General features: G+C 35.9%; 1 protein-coding gene across 2 annotated transcripts; it reads right to left on the reverse strand.

Moving 5' to 3' along the window:
• Positions 1-16,022: 16,022 nt before the first annotated feature.
• LOC126702128 (stearoyl-[acyl-carrier-protein] 9-desaturase, chloroplastic-like) lies at positions 16,023-22,012 on the reverse strand. 2 transcript variants are annotated; one of them, XM_050400764.1, is made up of 3 exons: positions 21,742-22,012; positions 18,988-19,483; positions 16,023-16,955 (listed from the first exon to the last, which is right to left on the reverse strand). In XM_050400764.1, the coding sequence occupies exons 1-3, from the start codon at positions 21,861-21,863 to the stop codon at positions 16,401-16,403; spliced, it is 1,173 nt and encodes a 390-aa protein (XP_050256721.1). In that variant the 5' UTR covers positions 21,864-22,012; the 3' UTR covers positions 16,023-16,400. The 2 variants fall into 2 exon arrangements, with proteins under 2 accessions (XP_050256721.1, XP_050256722.1); XM_050400765.1 differs by having other exon boundaries at positions 18,988-19,475; positions 21,742-21,810.
• Positions 22,013-23,970: the final 1,958 nt, after the last annotated feature.

The following is a 23,970-nucleotide window of genomic DNA, read 5'->3' on the forward strand; positions in this document are numbered from 1 at the left end:
TTGGTTCTCAAAAAAAAAAAAAAAAAAAAATTACATCCACATTATTGTATTGTGAATATTAGGGTGTTTGACTCATTTATTGGTATAAAACATTATGGTACTACCTCCGTCTCAATTTGTTTGTCCTGTTTGAAAAGTCAAACTTTTTAAAGGAACATTATTTATTGTCTTATCTACCTCATTAAAATGTATAAGTTTACAAAACTACCATTAAATAAATTTATCAGTTTTTTTAAAAGAGTCATTCTTAATGAGGCAACTAAAAGCGTGCTCCAATTAAATTGATTTTTTAAATATTTATTAGTTTTCTTTTCAAATAATTTTGAAAATAAAGTATGGGTATAATAGGAATATTAGTAAATTAATGATTTTTATTTTATATTAATAATAATAATTATTATTATTATTATTATTATTTTGTAAAGTTGTGATTTACAACTATGTTTTATGTTGGCTTTATTCCATGACCAAAACTGTTGTAATTGCTTTAATTTTGTTCCTTGTATTTTATGGGTTTTTATTGTATTGGATTTAGTATCAAGTTGGTGAAGAATCAAGTATAAAATGAAGAATCAGTGGATTTCGCAAGAAGCTAACCCGTAAAAGAGCCACGTGAGGAGCACATGACTGGAAGCTGAAGAGTCGTACCACGCTGTCATTTTCGCAAGTGTCTCACTAGTAAGGTCTTCCCGCGAGGTAGTCGCGAAACATTCTGCTTGGAGGATTTTTAAGTGTGACTTCCCTACCCTTCACCCATACTATATATATCCTCATTACTCACAAATGTAAGAGAGGCCATTTAGAGAAAAAAACCCTAGATAGGTTTTCTACAACACACACACCCATCTTTTAGAGAGAGAGCTATTCATCCTTAGTGAGAAATCATTGTAGCCTCTTTTCCTTCCCTCTCCCATTGTCATACCTTGAGAAGAGATTTGTACCCAAACACAACTCACACCTATTCAAAGTGTAAAGAGTGTTTTGGAGCTTGGGAAACTTTGTGGAATTGCCAAAAGAAGCCAGTGAGGCTTGGCGGATGCAATCAGGCGTATTGCGAGATCTAAAAAACTAGACAAGACACGGTTCCGAGAAGTCTTGTTGGAGCAGGAGCTTGGAGGGCTTAGGTACATCGGCTAGGGCATTACAAAATCTTGGTCTGAAGTTCACAGCTCATTCTGTGATTGTTGCTCCGTCCGTTATGTTTTATCATCAATGAGCATAATAAATGCGTGACATCGTCTCTTGGTTAAAGACGGTTTCAACTTAATGACAATTGTAAATTTCTGACTCATCAGCGGCCCCCTTGTTCGAATCTTCATCTGTTGGACGAGATGAGAACATATTCATCTGATGCTTCATATTTCCTGTACTGCGCATTTGTGACAAGTTAATTTTTAACTAGTTGAGTGCCACATGTACGGTCAGGATGCGTTTGACGTGCAAACACTTCTCAGTTTTCCCACACATGTTTTGGTCACTTATTTCGCATTTTTCCCTCCTGTTTCCCTTTCTTTGTAATCTTTCCTAGTTTAGTTTTCATTTTAGGTTTTGTTTCTCCTTCAAGCTTCCTTTCTCTGTCCTGTGTTCCCTGGTAAGTTCTTCATGCTCCTGTTTCTCTTTCTGTTCTTCCATGGTAGATTACTCTTCTGTTAGGGTTGATTGTCCTTCAGTAGCCTTTATTTTTGCTCGCTTAGGTTGTTTGCTTGAGGCTTTAGAGGGAAAGTGTCTCAAGTGGGTCAGTTTCTTCGTGGGGGAGGACTATCCACATAATTTTGTCCTTTCTTCTTTATTCCCTCTGGTTTCCCATTCTACTAAGGTAGCTAGGTCACTGAAGATGTCTGAGGTTAAGTCTAGTGAGTTGGAGACGGGGTTATCCTCGTCTGATGACCATGTGATTTCTGAGGTAACTTCCCTTTACACCCTTTATAAAGCTTGGAACATCTCGTGTTCCCTCACGGGAAAAGATGAGAAGCGAATCAGGGATAGGTTCCAGTTTCCTAGTTTAGTGAGGATTAGGATTCCGAGTGACAAGGATAGGGTCTGTCACTCTTATGCTGACGAAGTTTATTTCTACGAGGTAGACTTTACTAGTGGTCTTCGTTTCCTTGCTTAGCTTTTTGTTATGGAACTTTTTTCTTATTTGCACCTTACTCTGATACAGTTAGTGCCTAATTCTTTGAGGATTGTCATTTATTGCATGGTGGAATGGATGTCCACCAATGATGGGGACGCCATCAAGAAAGACGAGTTCCTTCATTTTTATCATCTCAGAAAGTCTAAAAACCCTGACTACTATGAATTTAAGCCGTGAGATAGGACTTCTAGGTTAATACTTGATTACCCATCGTCTCTTCGAAATTGGAAGCCAAACTTCTTTTTTGTTTCTGGAAGTGGTTGGGAGTCCGTCCCTGGTGAGGACCTAAATGAAGCCCCCAAGTTTTTTCGTAGTTGGGGAACCCTTGTGTCTGGTGCGTTTTTCTCGTCTTTCTATTGTTTTTCATTCTTTGTGAGTGACAGTGGTATGTGACATATTTGTGTTTTTGTTTGCAGTTTCCCAACGCCCTCGTTTGAAGAAGAGAATCAGCGTCGTGCTAAAAAAGTAAATGAATATTTGGAGATCGTTAAGGACTTTGATGAGTTTGTCTCACCCCAATCGTTATTTCTCCATTTCCTGGGTTCGGAACCATCAAGTAAGGTCCGAAGAAATCTCAAAGTTGTGAAAAAAAAGTGAGTGTTCCATCTTCTCTTCTTCTCTTTCTCTTTTATATATATATAGTCTCTCTTTTTCGTCGGGAATGACAACTAGATTTATCAAGCAAAAATTGGTTGAGGCTCAATAGAAGAAAGCCAAAGGTGGCCTCGTCATTGGTCTTCTCTCAAAGAAATGTTTAAAGGTAAGGGACGTTTCCAAGGATGATCCCGTGGTGACTCCTCCTTCTGCCTATTCTCCTGCTAAGCATCCTGCTTCTCCCACCTCGTCTCTGGAGGTAATTGCCTCTGTTGGGGATGAGACTAAGAAGAAGAAGAAGGTTGGTGGCAAACCTTTCCTTCCTTCCTTCTAGGACGATGCTGATGCTGCTGCCGTGAAGGCTTATGAGGCGCTCTTTGTGGATGACCTAAACCCTTCGATGGCAAAGTCGTCCAGCAAAGTGATGCCGTCCCACATTCAGAAACTCATGCAGGTATATGTTGATAACATAGATTGCTTTTTCTTTTTTGTTTTGCTTTTTGCTAAGAGTGATTTTATGTGTAGGCTCTAGGGGAATCTTTGTTCGTTTCTAGGAAGCTTCTGGACTTGGAAAAGAAGGTATCCACAGTTAAGCCTATGATTAAATCCCTTTCTGCTGAGAACAAGACGCTGAAGAACAAGGTCGTCATCCTTGCTGTCAAGGCTGAGAATGACAAAGAATGCGTGGCGGCCTTAGAGAAAAGTCTTCAAGTGGAGAAGGATTTTTGTAAGCTAAAGGATAAGCAGATGGGAGATTTGCAGCTTAAGTTGCAAAAGGTTAGGGCTATGGCAATGCAAGAATTCAAGGACTCTGACGAGTACTCAAACGAGCTGTGTGGGTATTACGTGGAAGGCTTCAATCTTCTCCGAAAATGGATGACAAAGCATCACCCTGACTTGGACCTTTCTAGTCTAGTTATTGGTGATGTTGAGAAGGAGCTCTTGTCTGATCGTCCTTTTGAGGCTACAGCTGAAAATATAATGGAAGAAGCCACAACCATTACAGAGGTGACTGAAGAGGCCGCGCCCATAACTCCTGCAGATCCTACTCCAAACAAACAGTAATTTATCCTTTGTTTGTTTTTTTTTTTTTTTTTTTTTTTTTTTTTTTTTTTTTTTTTTTTTTTTTTTTTTTTTATGTGTAAGACAGAAACAATGTCTTCTTATGGGCTCGTTGTGATAGACCAAGAATGCATTGACCCCTTGTGACAAATTAGCCAAGTTAATTAATTAAGTTAATTAACATGCAATACAAGTGGTAGCACAAACAAATCACCAACTAAGTTAATATGTAGCGGAAAATTAAGTAGACATGGTGATTTGTTTACAAATGGGGAAAACCTACACGGCAAAAACCCCACCGGGTAATTTTAAGGTCACCACTCTCGAGAATTCACTATTATCACAACAAGCGGTTACAAGTAAAGGAATCCCAGTACCTTATACCAACCTATAGTTGAACCCTTACCTCAATATCTAATTTGACTTGTTTTGTAGTGATAATCTCTCATTTTAATGCACGGATCCCAATACATGACTAACCAATTGATGCGCGGATCCCAGTACGCAGTTTACACACCAATTTGAGAAAGATGTTAGTAGCAAAGTTCTTCAATTCATCCACATGATGAAGATTAAGAAACTCCTTGGTTACAAAACCCTACGGCGTACAAATACAGCAGATTCTTGAAGAGAAAGATGAATTAGGGCAAATTGTCTCCAGTCACAATATGCTTGTGAAAAACTTTTGCATCAAGTTGTACTTACTTGCATCAGCTGTGACAGCCCTTAAAATAATTCTTATATATGTTTAGGGTTGTGAGAAAAGAAAGCCCAAACATGTATACACAGATTGGATGAAAAACAAAACTGAAAATCTAATTTTCATAGATCTTTATAGATAGGGTATCTATCGAGCAGCTGTCGAGTATCGGGCTAAACTGCCTTTTAAACCTCGATAGATGCTATCTGTCGAGCTAGATGTCGAGTTTTAAAATCCAGCACTGATTCACTTGTTTCTTGGACAGACTTGCATGGTTTTAACACTTGGACTTGAACTCTTGTTCCTTGAAACATTAAACACATCCTAGATCTACCCGATTACAAGTAAAGTGCATTTTGTCAAAGGATTAACCAATTCTATATTGACATATGTTCCTAACATGATTCATATATGTCATAACACGTTGTTTTTATTGAGTCATGTTTGAATGACAATCTTAGTTGCGTTTGAACAACTAGTTATTTTTAGTTATGTTTAAATAACTTTTTATTGAGTCATGTTTGAATGACGATCTTAGTTGTGTTGGAACAACTAGTTATTTTTAGTTGTGTTTAAACAACTTTTTATTGAGTCATGTTTGAATGACGATGTTAGTTGTGTTTGAACAACTTATTATTTTTAGTTATGTTTGAACAGCTTTTTTTTTAGTTATGTTTGAATGACAGTGTTAGTTGTGTTTGAACAACTTATTATTTTTAGCTGTGTTTGAACAGTTTTTTATTGAGTTATGTTTGCATGACGATATTGCACTGTACTTGTGACTTAAAGTCGTGGTATTGGAGCGTTTTTAGGTTAACCGTTTTTTTGTTCATTCATGCTTGAATGATGGTTGTGTTTAAACAACTTTGATTTAGTCGACTTTGGTAGTTGTGTATTAACAACTTTGATGGCTATGACGCCGTTTGTTGTGTAGGAATAGCTTTTGGTTTGAAATTTTAATGACGGAAATCCTTGGTACGTCTTCCAAGGGTAACTCCTAGTGTTGCACATATTTTCATTGATAAATAACTCATGGATAATCATTGATAAATACTCATTGATAATGTTTTCATGTATTATTGATCTATGAATGACAAAAATAATAATTGTCGTACATATTGATATGAAAATTAGGCAACTTGAAATGTAAAGCATTCCTTACTGGTAGTATTTCTTCAAGTGTTCTATGTTCCACGGTCAAGACAATTCCTGGCCGTCTAAAGACTTTAGGTAGTTGGAGCCTTCTCTGGAGTGGCAGATTACTTCTAGGGGCCTTCCCAGGCTGGTCCCAGTTTTCCTTAGGATGGGTCCTTTGTTGCCTACAATACCTTCATAAGGACGAGCTCTCTTGTGTTGAACCTTCTTACCTTAAACTTTTTGTTGTAGTGTATGGTCATTGCTTTCTTGTGTTTGGTCATTTGCTTCATAGCTCCTTCTTTGACTTCACCAATTAGGTCTAAGTTGCTATTAAGCTCCTGCTAGTTCTTCTGGTCTTCATAAGTTTTGACTCGGAAGTTAGTCAGTCCCACTTCCACTGGTATGACGGCCACAGTGCCAAATGCCAATCTGAATGATGTTTCTTCTGTTAGAACTCTAGTGGTCGTCCTATATGCCCAAAGGACATTTTGTAATTCTTCAAGCCATGCTCCCTTTGCCCCCTCAAGCCGAGTTTTGATAATTTTGAGCAAACTTCTGTTCAAAGGAAATCAAGTTCAAAGGAAGAAAAACGCAGAGCAGGAAAAAAGAAGAGTAAAGTAAAGAGGAAGAAGAAGAAGTTTAAAAAGCTCCCTCAGAAAACGGAAACCATGGGAAGCTTAAGAGTTTTTCTCAGAAAAAAGTGCCACTCCCAAAAAATCAGAGCACGACATGTGCATCGCCGTCACGTTGTAATAAATGCAAAAGAAGAGGGAATCCCAAAAGTCGTAACCAGCAAAGAGTAACCCTTCGTATTCCTAGGATCGTCATTATGTGTCTTAACGATCATGGAATAGGGAAGCAACTGACGAACCCAATAAATCCCTTCGCCCAGATAAGTCTATGCTAGACAAGGGAAATCACCATTAAGCCCATATTAAATGGAATGCCGTTACTCACCACTAAATGCAGGAAATAAGGTCATTGGAGAAGATATCAAATCTACCTGGTTAAATTCATCCAGGGGCATTATGGAAGGACATTCAAGACACCATTAAATGCCACCAATGGCTAGAAGGGAAGGCCCTGTAAATATACAGGGCCTCAAATCCCAAAGAGACGTACGAATTTATTTTTATCCACATATAGCAAAATCAGAGCTCTTATCATTACCACTATTCCTTAGTTATTTGATTTTGCCATCGGAGGCTCAGTGGTTGGCACCACACTAGTCGCCTTTCGAGTGGAAATTCTCTTATTGTTCTCGTGCAGGTCATCTGACAACCTTGAGCGACTTCCTATCTGGACAATCACCACGATTGGCGATTTTGGCATCATCACCAACATTTTTCAACCGGTTTAAGTAGAGTCAAAATGTTATCTCTAGCCCAATCCTCCATACACTTGAAGATTTCAACTTTTTCAGGTGGCATGGAAGGGGTTACTCCAAGCCTGAGCTCTTGTGAAGGGTTAAACGATTTTTTGAGATTATTTCCCACTCTAACATTGAACAAAAGAAATAAAATTTAGGTGTTTGTATGTGCAAAGCCATAGTCGGCTTGACTAGCATGTATTAAAAGTAATTGGTTTTGATGTCTAGACGATCACCACGACTGGCGATTTTGGCATCATCACCAACATTTTTCAACCGGTTTAAGTAGAGTCAAAATGTTATCTCTAGCCCAATCCTCCATACACTTGAAGATTTCAACTTTTTCCAGGTGGCATGGAACGGGTTACTTCAAGCATGAGCTCTTGTGAAGGGTCAAACGATTTTTTGAGATTATTTCCCACTCTAACATTGAACAAAAGAAATAAAATTTAGGTGTTTGTATGTGCAAAGCCATAGTCGGCTTGAGTAGCATGTATTAAAAGTAATTGGTTTTGATGTCCCACGTCAAATTTTTTTTTTTTTTTTTGCTGAAGATGTCCCACGTCAATTAATCCTTCATAGTCTTGTCACACGCATATTACACCCTTAAAATTCGTGATTACTTCAGTAGGAAAACCAGTAATTAGTGACAAAAAGTAGCAAGAAAACCATGATATGCACCTCCCTACAAGACAGTACTTAGACCCGAAAAAGATGAAGTTATAATATGGGCTCTATAATTTACCCCCAAAAAAGAAGAAGAAGAAGAAGAAGAAGAAGAAAGGAGGCCTATACAGTCCAATAATTATTTAATACATTTAATGCATGCATAATTCCTTTCACTAATAAAAACCGATATATATGTACTAATTAATTATTCTCACAACTCGTTTCTCAAAAAAAAAAAAAAAAAATATTCTCACAACTCTTTTGAATAGAAAGATTGTGGTTCAGGAGGAGGGGAGTTTCAACTTCAAACCACTAACATGGGGCACTACAAAGGTATCATTATCACTACCTTTATCACGTGAACCCCACTTAATTACACGATTTTGAGATAAAATGTATGTGAGACTTAAGTTTTCTTATGGTAGATAAATTTTTTTACTATCATCATCATGATCTAAACTCCGAACTTTGGAGCAATAACTTCACATCAAATATTAGACTCTATAACACATATTGGGGGTTTGAAGTTTGATCTTTGAAGGACGATGGCTAAATAAAAATGATATATATTTAACTCAATTAAACAAAAAAGAAAAAAGAAAAAAAAAGAAAGGTAAATTCCACTTACACACCTGAGGTCTCGGTTAATGCCAACCAAGTTCAAAAATTTTCAAAACTAGCCAATTTAGTCCCTAAGACCAACTTAATTCTTAAACAATTAGCTATTTTCTTTCAACTATCTTAGACCTAGCTAGCATTAGCTCAAACTTCAAGGGGTGTGAATGGAATTTACTACAACCCCTTTTTGGAGAGAATAAATAATTCAAAGAACACAGAAACTCACTTTAGAGGTGGAGAAGTGGAAGCCATGCAAAACTTAGATGTCATGTTCACACCACGGGTTGGCTACCACGTGAAATGTTGGATGGGAGTATAAATGTATGATTGAGTTTTAAAACCATTTCTTTCTGTTCTCAGCCTTTGATTTCATTCTTAGTCCTTATTCCTTACCAAATACACCAACTTCACTTATGTAAGTGACAGGAAAGCCTAACTAAACACCATCTAGATGAGCCTGAAAAAAGTGGAAGATTGTTAATCACTCTTTATGTGTGATTATGTATTTCGTGCTCTGAATTTAATTTCTTCCTACATGGAAATGACAATTTCGAATTTGAAAGTAAAGGATAGAGCTATTGTCATTTGGAATTGACATGTATGAGAGAAATGATAATAGAGATCTATATCGTATTGTTTCCATTTTTCTATTTTATTTTTATCTACAATCTACATAACATGTCAATTACATTTCTTTTAGGAGCTCATCCAATTAAGATAAGTTAGCTTAAAACATGCCATTATTTATTTTGGACAACCAATCCTTTGTACCCTAATATTAGGTACATTCTGTTAAAAGCATTGATGGAACGATGTTTTCCAAATAACATCCTATATAATACCAAATCCACGTGAATTACATGAAAATATATTATCTATTCATTTCACTTCTACTTGTAATGAGCATCTTCAAGCCAATATCTTTGTGGTGCACCCTAAACACGTCCTAAATTGGTTAAGAGAAAATAGGAAGTTAGGCTGGACACTCCTGCAAAATGGGCCTTTAATTAGGTCATATCTTGCCACACCCAACCTAAAAGCAAACATTAAAGCCCAAAATCCAAAATAACAAAAAAAAATAAAAAATAAAAATATTAGAGGATAGAGTGGGTTAATCAATAAGGTAAAAAAGGGAGTTTTGATCCCAACCCCCACAGGCTTGTGGCTTAGCTTGTGCCATTCAAACCTGTAAGATTTGGAATCTCATTTGGAGTAGCCTGCATGTCAAATTATATTGGAAACCAAAATCTTTGTGAATAAAGAAAAGGACGGGTGAGTAAGGTTCTGGTAAGAGTGGAAGAACTAAGCAGTGCATGTGCATGCAATTAGATTTTGATGGGAGGAGTTTTTTTTTTTCAAAGGATGGGATACTGTCATACTGATAAATTTGTTTTGGAAGGTTTTAGTCTATAACTTTCTATTTTGGCCGGTTAGTCTCCTTTCTTCCTTGTTGCGTCCTTGAGCTGACCGAAACCTTCACTTATACCCAAAATCAAGGGAATCCCAAAGGCCAAAGCCCTTGGACAATGGACTCTTGATTTGTCCCTCTAATTGTAACCTTTATTTCTGCTTTGGGTAATTAGTGATGATGAGATAGTATTTGTTCATTCTAGTCAGCAATGGAAGATTCTTTATCTCGACAGAATGGGTAGCAAGTTGCAGCAAAATGTTAATGGGATCAATTCAATGGCATCGAGCCCAAGGTACTAAACATGCATCTTGTAGCAACTTTCCCTTTTTTTTTTTCTTTTTTTTTTTCTTTTTTTTGAGGGAGATGTAGCAGCTTTCCTTTGATTCTTATGAAACATGAGTTCCTATAAATATATATATATATATATATATATATAATAAATGCTACATCCACAACATTTTCACAACAAATCTTAAGTGGCAGATTGTTATTCGTTATTACGGATGAGTAAAAAAGTAATTTAGGTTTTGAATTAAAATTAAAATTAATAATAACGTAGCACCTCTTGTTTTTAGAGGTGTGAGTTATTGAGATCTTCTAGAGTTCCTAGGGTACTCTACTATGTAGAGTTTTTTTAATCTGAGCCTTTCATTTATAATAAATGGTCTAGATTTTGCCATATCATTAATCCACTAACAAATCTCCTAAAATAATGGTTTAAAAAATAACTACTCATAAATGATAATTATTGCCTTATCCCATCAACTAGAAGTTGACTCAAAATATTAGGAGGATTAGAGAACTACACGAAAATCTAGAGCATTGAACCTTCTAATTAAAACACTACTAAAACTTGTTGATAGTACATAATAATCAATTTTCTAAATAAGCAAATTTCTTTTGCATTTAATGCTGCAATGTCATAGCCACCATTTGCATTTAAGGTAATAACTATCATTTATGAGCAGTTATTTAATAAAATCATTATTTTTGTAGATTTATTAGTGGATTAATGATATGGCAAAATCTAAACCATTTATTATAAATGAAAGGTTCAGATTAAAAGAACTCTACATGGTAGAGTACCCTAGGAACTCTAGAAGATCTCAATCCGTGAGTTAAGTTACAAATCTCTTGACACATCATTATTAGATTGAGATTCTCAACATTTTAAGGATTTTCTTACCATAAAAATTTGAAAATACCAATTGTGGGGGGTAAAAGACCTATAGGCTCACGTCGATGTCTACACTGGGCCAGGGGCCCGGCCCAAGAAAAAATCCCTCCTCGGCCATGGGGAAAATCCTCCTCGACATGGATATAGCTGAGGATGAGAAAGGCAACCTGCCATCGGTAGTAGCACTCCATATCGTTCCACAGAGCAAAAAAAGCACTAAAGCAGAAAAGGACAACGGAGAAAACAGAAGTGTCTAAGGGAAAGGCTGTCATTATTGCATTCAGTGCCTTGTGTCTGACACGGCCATACTTTTCTGTCCTTACAACCACTCCTAACAACTGGAGGGAAGGGCTGATGGGACAAGCACCTACCCTAGGGACCCTATTCCGGAGGAAGGAAACTACTATAAAAAGGGAAGAGAGAAAGACAGAAAGGGCAGGGCTGAGACCCCCCATCCCACTAGAAGCACCGGAAAAAGCTCCCTGGACCGTGCCGAGGAGCAATCCTCTCTGGTAGACTCGATCCATGAAGAACGCCGCAATTATCGTTGTTCATAAACCAAAAACCTAGCTCTTTGGCCCACTCTCTACAAATTCATTGTACCGGGCTCACAGGTCTAAGGTCCCAAGCATCTTGGGCCGGGCCTGAAGAACGTGACCCTACAATTGGCGCCGTCTATAGGAAGAGCTTGTGCGTTAGCAAGTGCAACAACTAATCACAGTGGGATCAAGCTCCTGCCAGTAGGAGTCCATCAGGAAGACCGTTGTGGCGGTGGTACAAACTACACAAAAGCCTCCCCATTATTTCCTAAAACACACCGTCATTGTCGTAACTCAGCTTCCACTCAGGTCTGCACTTCGAAGCGTTGACTACGCGGGAAGGGTTGCTAAGTAAAGCGTGGCCCTAGGGGCTTTTGACGTCAGATGTGTGCCTCGTGCACTTGACAAGGGGCTAATTCTCACGGGCCTAGTAGTCCAGTCCGCTGAATCCCCTCCGGAGAAAGAAGCTGATGGCCAAACCAAGAGCCTAAATGCTAGACAGAACCAAGGTCTTGCATGGTCCTCGGACTCAAACTTATGGGGAAACTAGTCACTCCAAGAGCCTAAGTGCTAGACAGAATCAAGGTCTTGCATGGTCCTTGGACTCAAACCTATGGGGAAACTAGTCACTCCAAAAACCTAAGTGCTAGACAGAACCAAGGTCTTGCATGGTCCTCGGTCAAACCTACGGGAAACTAGATACTTCAAGAAAGGCCTAAGTCCTAGGCGGAATGGAGGTCCTCTGTGTTCCTCGGACCTCTGGCTTTATGGAAACTAGCACACAATGGCACCTTTTTAAGTGTTTTAGACTAGGTACAGTCATGTCTTGGTCCTCGGGCCAGACGCCTAAAGCAAATTAAAGCTATGAATATCATCGGAAACGTGGAGAAGAACCCTAGCACTCATCGACCCCCTCGGACAATTTATTTTAGATTACACATCTTCGAACGGTCACCTCGTTCGCAGTACAGAACATGCGGCTGTCATCCCAGTTAGTCTTATATAGTTAACCTACTTAAAGTCGGCATTGTTGTGCCCGTCAGTTTTGATAAGTCCAAAGTGATAATTCTTTGCTGACAAGGGCATCGATCCTAAGTACTGTTCGAAAGAAAAGACACCAGCACATCCATTCCCAAAATAATTATTGCAGAAAAGAAAGGATACACAAAATGAGATAAAATCATCTTTTATTAGATAAAGAAGTAGTACAATATACATAAAAGGGTTTAGACAAGCCTATATCAGAAGCTAACTATAAAAATAAAAAAAAATAATAAAAAAAGGGGCACACGGGAACGATGAATCCTCAATTTAGCTCCAACAGCAATAGCGCAAGTACGAATGGCACCAGCGGTGGAAGAGAAGAAGAAGCGGAGGCGCCCGACCCATGACCTTGCTCTAACAGCAACCAAGCAAGTCTGGACGGGACCGGCGGTGGAAGAGAAGAAGCGGAGGCGCCCGATCCACGACCTTGCTCTAGCAGCAACCAAGCAAGTCTGGACGGGACTGGCGAGGGAAAAGAAGAAGAGGTAGGGACGCCAAAATCTCCATACTTGCTCTAGCAGCAATCGAGCAAGTATTGCTCTAGTAGCAAATGAGCAAGTATGGATGGTACCGGAAATGGGAAGCCCAAATCCTCACATGCGTGGCACACGGTGTTGGATGAAAATCCCAATGCTGTCGCACCAAAAATCTGATGCGACCTCCACCTGCTTTGGATTTTGGCTGAAGGAAGAAGAGACTCATTTCTTGTCCTATCGAGGGGAAGAGATATCTTTAACCTTTGTCTCCCTTGCCTTGACTGCGCCATTCTGAATCTCGGAGATACCCAAGCTTCTGAAGAGGGTCTGGTTCCTTTACCCTCCCCTAACCATGACCATTTCACTCTCTAAATCTCAGTCACACTCATAATGGGGACTTTGGGAACCTTTGGAGAGTTAGGAACCCGGAAAGCTCAAGGGTCTGCAAATAAAAGGGAGTGACCTCCCACCGTGCGTCTTATATAGGAGGCAAACCTGATGGCAATCAATTCACCCAAATCTCTAAGAAGGAATTACAAGCGAAATAAATCTCGCTCAATTTCCAAAGTAGTCTTCAACTGTTGGATTTATGTCGCTTCGTGAAGAGACCCTCATTAAAGCGCGCCTTGTGCACCGAAACGACAGGGACACGGCTTGGATAGACCAAAAGAATGTCTCACAGACAGGAATGCGCCTTAGGCAAACGAAAAGGCTCTGGCATTAATGGAGGGCAAGACTTGGCAAGCCATGACAGAGACCCGACGTCACCAAAACCCTCCTCTCCGTCTGAGAAGCCAGACAACAGGATTTTGAGGGGCTATTATAGGGGGTAAAAGACCAATAGGCCCACGTCGATGTCTACACTAGGTCAGGGGCCCAACCCAAGGAAAAATCCCTCCTCGGCATGAATATAGCCGAGGATGAGAGAGGCAACCTGCCATCGGTAGTAACACTCCATATCGTTCCACAGAGCAGAAAAAGCACTAAAGCAGAAAAGGACAACGGAGAAAACGGAAGTGTCTAAGGGAAAGGCTGTCATTATTGCATTCAGTGCCTTGTGCCTAACATGGCCATATTTCTCTTTCCTTACAACCACTCCCAACAACTGGAGAAAAGGGCTGATGGGACAAGCACTTACCCCAGGGACCCCATTCAGGAGGAAGGAAACTTATATAAAAAAGGAAGAGAGAGAAAGACAGAAGGGGCGAGGTTGAGACCCCCCATCCCACCAGAGGCACCAAAAAAAGCTCCCTGGACCGTGCCGAGGAGCAATCCTCTCTGGTAGACTCGATCCATGAAGAACGCCGCGATTATCGTTGTTCATAAACCAAAATCCTAGCTCTTTAGCCCACTCTCTACAAATTTATTGTACCGAGCTCACAGGTCTAAGGTCCCAAGCATCTTGGGCCGGGCCTAAAGAACGTGACCCTACACCAACCATTTATTAGTAAGTGGTTTAGATTTTTCTCACATCATCAGTATTATATGTGCATTAATTAACAATATTTCGATCCTTACCAAAAACTCCAAAACTTTTTTTTCCACTTAAAGTTCAAATCAAGATATTTATAGATATATATATATATATATATATATAAAATTAACCTAAAATTATAGCAAGAAATTAATTTTATATATATATATATATATATATGAGTTGGGTTCAAGTTACACCTGGTGTAACTCTAAGTAATGTTACACCACTCAATATTTTTTAATTGGATGTAAATTTTGATAAATCTACCATTAAATTACATTATCTTCGTATGTTCTCCATGCTTGCAAAATTTCAAGATGATCAAAGATTAATATCTATGTCATCAATAAATTTTTTAAATTCAAGTTTTTTTAGTTTAAAATAATGCATAAAAGATGAGTTTATGAATCAAATGGTAAATAACATGTAATTGACATGAAAATTAGCATGATTGTTAAGAACATATAGAACATGTAATTCAACGGTGGGATTTTCAAAGTATGAATTTTATATCAAGTTATTATGTGGTGTAATATTGCTTAGAGTTACACCAGGTATAACTTGAACCTAACCCTCTATATATATATATATATATATATAAGTTTTGAGAAGATTATAAAGAGAACCATCGAGGAGATCGATAGATTCAATATCTAATGAGTCCACCCATTCATAGATTGTTGGTTTGTGGACTACTAAGAGATTATGGGTCTCACAAATGTATGGGTCTCATAATATATGAGTGGCTAACTCCACAAAACATAATCACAAGATATTTACTAGTTACGGTGGGATTATAGTGGTGGTACAAATGTATGTAAAAAGTTTAACAAAACAATCAATGTGGAATTGTATTTAAGAATAAGTACAACCATACCCAATTAATTTTAATATCTGTATATAAATTCAACCAAATTAAGAGTTTATTAAGATGTTGAGCACCCACAGTAGATGTGGGATATGTGCCAAATGCTAAATATTTGGCACATATCCCACACCAAACAGGAAAATCAGCTCCCCATCAGATATTGCAAATGTTGTAAAATTATACCATTTGTGTCCGTACCATTGCAAATTTGCAATGGTACGGACAAATGTGGTAAACCAAAAATTATTATTTTATTGGACTTTAATGTTGTGGCTGTTGTTGATGATAATGGGAATGTGATAATATATTATTTTAATGTGTAATAAATATTATTTTAATGTATAGAATTGAATAATAAAACATCTGATAAATGGGATGTTGTAAAATGATGTGGTAAAATAATAAAGTAGGTCTTTGATGTGGTAAAATGACATAATTTTTGCAACATCTGCTACGGATGCTCTAAGTAGAATGTATTGAATTTTAAGTAAAATGCTGATATGATAATCTCTTATTGGATAGTGTAAAACATATGTTTTACACCCTATCCTTACCAAATTCAAACTCTGTAACATAAGCTGCCATGTCAATCTATAAGATGACACAAACTTTTGAGAATGATTTTATTCTTTATAAATCTAACATTAATCTAAATAAAATTCTTTGGTTATAATTAGAGAGGGCTAAGAACACCACCACCTTATCCTTTATAATTCAAGATATGATTTGTACTTTATTTTGTTCATATAATCAAACATAAGGACTTTTATTTTTGTGATTTTATTTTAATTGTAGCTAAGTGACATTGCTCGAACTTCTTTACATGGACAACCAAGTTCCCAATCTCCTGCCTGTTTATTGTAATATTTAAGATATTAAAAAAAAAAAAGTGAAAAGAAGGTAAAAGGAAATAGGACCAAGTTGTTATAGGACCACAATTTTTGTGTTACAACTTTCACCACAAACTTTGATATGGTAGACTATGAGTAACCGGCTATTATTTTCACATAAACTCATAACTTTTTCTTTATTACTCATAATTAACCACATTAGAGTTGTGACAAAAATTGAAGCACAAAAGCTGCCTCCACAAATTTTCTGAATTGGACCCATCTAATAAGCTAGCTATACCACTCTACCAGAAATCCAGCTGAAAGGAATGGTGGGTGCTTTTTGGGCCTTTGCAATAGCTCTCTCCTCTAGCCTTCTCATCCTTTGAGTCAACCTACATACGTAGTCTTGGGCTTCTCGTCCCTCACTTGTAAGTCCAGTTAGCTTCTCTACCTTCCATTTAGCCACCAAAAGTTCCAAAATTTCTCTATAGTCCCTAGCTGTGTAGACCCCAATCCTTGATGCAACAATTGCATAGTGATCAAAAAGATTATGGTCATGGCCATCATACATCAAATGGGCTGGCATTGAGATTTTCCTCCTCATCATGTCTGCAAAGGCTATGACCATTTCATTTGGATCGATCTCAAAAAGCTTCTCAGCTATTTTTGTATAAGCACTTTCATGGCGCTTCTCATCCGAAGCAATTATACCACATACTTGGGCAAGCTTTACGTCCCCATGTTGCATGGCCAGCTTGGCTGTGTTCCCATGGGAGATAAATGCCGCTCGTTCTTGAAATGATGTGTAAATGGTCGAAAGGTATGGATCTTCCCCGGTGCCAATATCCTAGGCGCAAAATGCAATTAGACATTAACAAGAATTATATGAATTTTAAGACAATAGATCTCCACCCAACATTATAACTTTTAAGGGCATTAAACATGTGGAAATCGTATAAGGAACAGCTTAAGCAAGGTTATCTAAATGTAATATGATAGCAAGGCTTAACTCCTCAATGGCAATTTAGGCTTAGATGCAAACTCCATGTGACATAGTATTAAAGAGAGTTATAATTATTGTATTTAAATCAAGTTAACAATTTGGTCAAAGATAGTGGCCACTGAAGGAATATTTGTCGGGTGGTCATTAAGAAATTTAAATTAAACAAAATATAATAAAAATAAAACTTGAATATAACGAGATTACAAAAAATAAATAAATAAATAAGCACAAATGCATAAAGTTTAAAAAATTTCTTTCTATGAGTTTTTCTTATTTTGAAATCATTATATGATAGTTTCATTATTAATATTATTAGTTACATTTTTTCAATGTACTCAATCAAACAATCATTAAAATACTGATTTCTCATTCAATTACCAACATCTTGCCTAAATAAGTAACAATATAAACAAAATACATCATACTTTTTTATGATATTTTCCATAAAATTTTTGTATTATTTAAACTAATTATGATTAAATCGATGCAAAGTTCCACATTTTTTTAAAAAAGAAAAATCATGACAAAGAGGTTGACAAGAACTTCTTTGTCAATATGCTCTTTTTAATTATTTCATCATGATCATTAGGATAAAAAGATGAGACATTTTCTCATAGCCTAGGATCCAAAAAAATATTATTCAAGTCAATACAAATTTTCTTAGAAAATAAATCTTGCAATAGAAATGATAGCAAAAGAATAAATGGGAAACTATAAGCTCATTCAATATATTCAACTTAGCATTAAACCATTACATTAATCATGTTCAATAAAGCATTGGTGCATTATTTTAGTGCATATGCATATATACAAGATATATCATATAAATCCAACAAATTCAAACTAAAGACTAAAACAAGCACTAACCGATTATAAATTTAAAAATATGGATTTTTAATATAAAAAAATAGCGATTTTAAAATATTCATTTAAAAAAATTAAAACATCACAATTAAATATTTGATTTGGGCTTTTAGGTTAATTTTTTTGTTTGGAAAATTTTTGAGAAATGTTACGTCCACAAAATTTTCACAACAAATCCTATGTGACAATTTGCTACTAGTTATAATATATATACCACTAAAATTACTTTTTTTATCTATTAGTAACAGTCAGTAACAACAGAACACTTAGATTTATTGAGAAAGTGTTGGTGGAAATGTTGTGAACAATACATTTCTTGCAATTTTTTGGTTCAATCTTCAATAGACCACAATTTTTGAGAGGTCAATTTTTTTTTTTTTTTAATGGGCTCAAAATTTTATTTAGGATGTTCTTGGCTTACCTTCAGTATATTTTCAACTGGATATCTCTTTTTGTTTTAAGTATACAATGGTAAGTGATAGTGGATTTTATTCTCCACCTTTTATTTAGTTAATGGGTGGTGTGACAGTTTCTCATTAAAATAAAAAGAGATTTCATTTTAAAAAATACTAGAGATAAACCAAATCCTTTAAAAACCAAGAACCGGTTTGATAGGAGTTGCATCTATGTGATTATCAAAAGTGAAAATTAGAACAATTGGGCAAAGAAGTATGAACACTTTAAAACCTCCAACATGTCCATGTTGGACAAGCTAGAGACTCTTCTACATACTTGTCCGTTTTAATTTGATATGTTTTTAAAGATTTTAATAGTTGTTAGTTATTTTAAAAACTTATAAATAAAAATGAAATATTCCTATTATTATAATTAATTAATTAATACATCTCTCTCTCTCTCTCTCTCTCACACACACACACAAAATTGTGTGTGTATATATATATATATTTATATAAGATGGTGTAAAAAAAATGTTAAAATAACAGTTAAATTATTAAAATCTCAATTTCTTAAAATTTAAGAGGTTTTAAAATAATTATGTTGCATATCTTACCATTCCTGACCGAATCAAGTATTGTGTTGTCTTCTCAATTTGTTTTATGTCCACTCTTCCAGAAAGGAAAAGGTATTTATTGAGAAGATCACCATGTCTGTTTTCTTCTGCACTCCATGCCCTATTCCAAATTGCCCAAGGAGTGTTATCTACACCTATTTCATCATGAAAACATTCTATGGAATTAATTCGAGTTTGGTAAGTTGGAAGGGCTTCTTCTGTGATCATATCACCAACTAAGGCAACAAAGTACTCATCTGGAATGTCTCTTGTTCTCTTTCTTAGTTCATGGACTTGCTCAATAAATCCATTTGAGGTAGGATCTGGCAAAAAATCTTGTGGTTGCCAACATTCCTTGACAGGTTTTAGGAGAGTTAGGACATTGTTTTTAGCCCAATTCTCCATAGATTTGAAAATTTCAACCTTCTTAGGTGGCATGGAGCAAGCCAGGCTCACATTGAATTCACCAAGATGGTCTAAACCCCCTTCTGCTCCTCTAAATTCCAACAAAAAAGGAGAGATAAGTAATTAATGTCAGGATGTTGAAGCGAAGATGCAATATGAAAACAATTGTTTGTCTATGTATATCTGTTTGGTACACAGTAATTTTTAGCTTTATATTTTATGAGAATGGAGTTGTTTAAATATTTTTTACCTATATTAAAAAAAAAAAGTTTATTAAAAACTGGATCATAAAAAACTTAAAATAAAATAAAGTGATTTCGAACTGCTATGCCAAATAGCATGAACAAACGTATGCATCATCTACTAATAAGGTGTATAATTTAAACTAGGGGTTGATTTTAGGTGAGCCCAAGCAAAAAGGGAATTGGCCCAACTAACCTCAGCTCAAAAGAGAAGGGTGTCAACTCCAAAACTCATTATAGATGTCCAATAGAGAGTAATGGCACATAGCAAAGAAAAATACTCAAAAAAATGAACTCACAATAGCTAAAATAGATGAAAAATACTTTCAATATCTATTTGTGTCAAATACAACAAGATGAGGAAAGCAAATAAGATGGTAAAACTATGAGAGAGAGAGAGCTATTGTGCTGCCACATGTACAATATACCCTTAAGGGTTTGTTTGGTTGAAAAGGTAGAATAGTTGGAGAATATAAAATGGTGGGGGAGTGAAAAAATGAGAGGATATAAAAGATTTTAATTTCTTTCTTTTTTGTTTGGTTGGAAGTGGAAAAGTGGAGGAATGGAAAAAATGTGTTTGTTTAAATTTACTCATATACCCTTGTTAAAAAAATGATGCCCCATTAAAACAAAAAAGTGACCAAAAAAAAAAAAACAATCACCCAAATTTATTATAAAAAAAAAATCATGTCTAGAAAAAAAAAAAATCACATCTAAACAAAAAAAAAAAAAACAAAAAACAAAACAAAACAAAAACAAAAACAAAAGAAAGTAAAAGAAAAAAAAAAGTTTTCGTCATTTACTAGAGACAACTTACAGACCAAAGGCAACAACGTACAGACCAAACTTCGGCGAAGTTTTCGTCATTTACCAGAGGCAACGTACAGACTACAGAAAAAAAAAAAAAAAACAAAAAAAAAAACAAACAAACAATGTACTAGACAAGCCCATGTCCAAGTACACGTGGGCATTTTCGTCATTTGCCTATCCAATTTCCTCTACTTAATTTTCTTCTCATTTTGGAAAGAGAACTTTTTAGTGAGTTCGGGAAAAAATTACTTGGGCCCCACCATCATTTTCCTCTCTCCCCCTCTCAACCAAAAACTTTCTAAAAAGTTTTCTCTCCCTTTTTTTTTTTTTTTTTTTTTTTTTTCATTCTCTCTAAAATCCACTCTACCGAACACACCCTAAGAGCTCTTATCTCAAATGTTCTTAAGTGTTGAATTGAGTAAGTGTCTTAGGTAAGATGGGTATTATTGGGTTATTAATGCAAGGCTTTGAATTAAATCTGAGATGCTCTTAAGATCCATGATAAGATGGAAAGCTTCAATTTTGTTTTTGCTTAGGTTTTATGGTAGGTTGGTTTAATCATAGTTTGGGTAATTTTTTTACTAGCCTTAATTTGTTGAACTCTTCTGGGCCAAAAATGACACCTGGAGAACCTGTTAAATTTGCCAAAGCTTGTCATAAAGCATTAAACGAAGTTGGCATGCTTCTTATTACTAAACGGAGTCAGACTGAATTTCTAGTCACATAGAGCAACTCTTGAAGGTATCCTTTTTGTGTGTAAGTGGCCAGCATATGGGTATATTCACAAGCCTTCATATTTTGTAAGTGTCACCAGCCCACTTTGCAAGTGTTATATCTTATATCTTAGGACCATGTTAAACCCAAGATAGCCTCAGTCTTTACCTTTCATACCTATTTCATTTACTTTCTCCATTAAAGTACATGGACTTGGACCATTCATACGATAAAATAAGATATTTCAGAGCAAAGATAATTGGTCCCAGGGGCCTAGGATTTGCTTTGCATGGGCCTATCAGGTCTTTAGCAAAAATGAGTATCAACATATCTTTTATAATTTCTAAAGAATTAAGTGATCATACTAATAATTTAAATAAAAGAAAAAAGTGAAGGTATCATTGTGACTTTGTGTGTGTGTGCGTATATACCATGTATAAAGAGCAAATAAAATATATCAAGATATTATAATACATGATATGAAAATCAACAATTCAAATGAGTTATTGATCTATCTTTCATTCTAATTATGAAAAATGTTAGTTCTTGTGAAAAGATGAGAGAATTTGAAGTTTAATCTTACTTCTTGTTGGAGAAGAGGGGGGAAGTCATGGAAAACTTAGGAGATCTCTGAGTTCTCATCAGTGAGAGAGCAAGTGTTGAAGGAAAAAAGCAAAAGTTGAAGGAGTTGAGTATTAAAGCCATGTCTTCTCTTTAACCTCTCTTTTAGCTCCAAAACACCAAGCACTAAGATAAAGGGGATTGGTTAGTACTTAGTTGTTATGAAATTATGAATATATACATAGAAATCAGTGAGGGAGAGAGAGGTAGAAGAAGACAAGATGGATGGTGGAAAGAGTTTAATGTCTATTTGTTTGTTTTTGCTTTTGTTGTTGCTTTTTTAAGGGAGTTTAATGAATTAATGGAATTACATTATTGATGTCTAGAAGGATGATGAAATGGGCACTAGTGTTTTTTTAAATGTTGAATTTATTAGAAATCAATGATTATATTAGGTGTATCTTTTTTTTATTATTATAAATATGATAGAATTTCAACTTAAAACATCTGTTTTATGATAATTTTTTTTTATTATCATGTCAAATACAAATTATTTTTAGGTGTCGGCAGAATTTGAACCTAAATCTTGAAAATCTCATATTCGAGGTAAAAAAAAAAAAAAAAAAAAAAAAAAAACCCTGCTAATTGAGTTCACCTTTAGTATGATTTGATTAAGGTTACTTTAGAGGGTTGATTCTTGTTAAACGTATTGGACCACAAAAACTATCTCTCACTTTATTAATCATTAACTTTTGATTATAATTTGCCTTGTCAAGTCCTTCAAAATTAGATTCCCCATCAATCAACATTTCAACAAACATATTCAACTCCACACCAACTTCTGTCCCTCTGCAGTGAAAGGCGCTTTAACAATTGCCAATTGGAGACGACGACATCACCATGATGCAATTAAAGCGTCAACTTGGGAGTGGCTAGTGAGCGTTCGATCTCTATTATTTTATTTAAAAGAAACTAGTGGGTTTGTTTTTAGGTTTAAGTTTGAGTTTTAAATTTGATTTTTTTTATTAATTTATTAATATGGCCCTCTAGTTTCAGTGGATCCGATAGACAAAGTTTAGTTATAAAATTAATTATAACTTTAAGTTACAATTTTACTTAATAAAATAAATATTATTATATATTTTGAAAATTTAACAGTTGAATTGCATGTTCTTTACATTTTTAATACATATGTCAAATTTTGTGTCAATCGGATATTATTTACTATATGACCTATAAACTTATATCTTATACAACCATTGCTAATGCTCAAGTTTTTGAACATTTCTCTCTGAAGTCCAAGCTGAAATTCACCGCTTTTTCCTCCTCTGAAACTTATCACATCAACCCATGTGAACTGCAATTTATTCATTGCAAAAATGTAAAACTGACCCTCTAACTTTCAGTTTTTTTTTTTTCATTTCAGTCCTCTAACTTTCAGTTTTGTCATTTCAGTCCTCTAACTTTCAATTGTTGTTAATTCGATACTCCGTTAGACCTCAGTTATCTACTGTCGTTAAGTGAGCCAAAACCACGTCGTTTTGTTTTTTTTTGTTTTTTTTTTTTGGTAATTAAAAAAATAAAGAAAATTGTTATTAAAAAAAATATTCATTTTCTCTCTCGTCGGTCTCTCTCTCGCTTTCTCATTCTCTATCTCTCTGTCTCACAGTGCCGTGGTGCAAGGCCTCACCGCCGCCGTCGACCTCCACCCACAACCTCCAGGCTGGCAGTTGTAACAACCATCTATTAAGAATATAAACATGGTCCAACCGTCTCTTTCTCTCTCTAGAATATATTGGGTGTGTGTGTGCACGCAAACCACAACTCGTCATTGTTACAAGATTGTGTCTTTGATTTGGTGGAACTTTTTTTCTGAGGTACCCAGATTGTGTTCTCTTGTCTACTTGTCTTCCTCAATAGAAATTCAACTTGTCTCTTTTGATTCTATTTCTAGGTCTTCATTAAAATCTTTTTTATCTATATGGGTTTTCGTTAATTTCTCTTTTATCTTTCTTGTTATTATTGATTGGTCAACCAACTCCACTTGTATATGTGCTTTCCTGTTTCCAGATTAAGTCAAATATTAAATCCAAAACTAACCCGACCTGACTCCAGATCCCCCTCCTCCGTCGCCCTGATCCCCTGTGGTCGAAGCCTGAGTCCATTTCCCCAACCCGGAAGACGCATTGAAGTGTTGTTCATCGATGGGTACTCCGTGAAAGTCCCAAAAGGCATGACGGTCCTTCAAGAC

The sequence above is a fragment of the Quercus robur genome, chromosome 10 (genome assembly GCF_932294415.1).
Source record: "Quercus robur chromosome 10, dhQueRobu3.1, whole genome shotgun sequence".
NCBI classification, from domain to species: domain Eukaryota; kingdom Viridiplantae; phylum Streptophyta; class Magnoliopsida; order Fagales; family Fagaceae; genus Quercus; species Quercus robur.

Excerpts from the sequence above, each read along its gene's own strand:
- LOC126702128 (XM_050400764.1), bottom strand. The coding sequence starts at position 21,863 with ATGGCTTTAATACTCAACTCCTTCAACTTTTGCTTTTTTCCTTCAACA. Across the intron at positions 19,484-21,741 it reads CCCCTCTTCTCCAACAAGAA|AGGAGCAGAAGGGGGTTTAG; the intron begins GTAAGATTAAAC and ends GTTGGAATTTAG. Across the intron at positions 16,956-18,987 it reads ACTTGATTCGGTCAGGAATG|GATATTGGCACCGGGGAAGA; the intron begins GTAAGATATGCA and ends TTTTGCGCCTAG.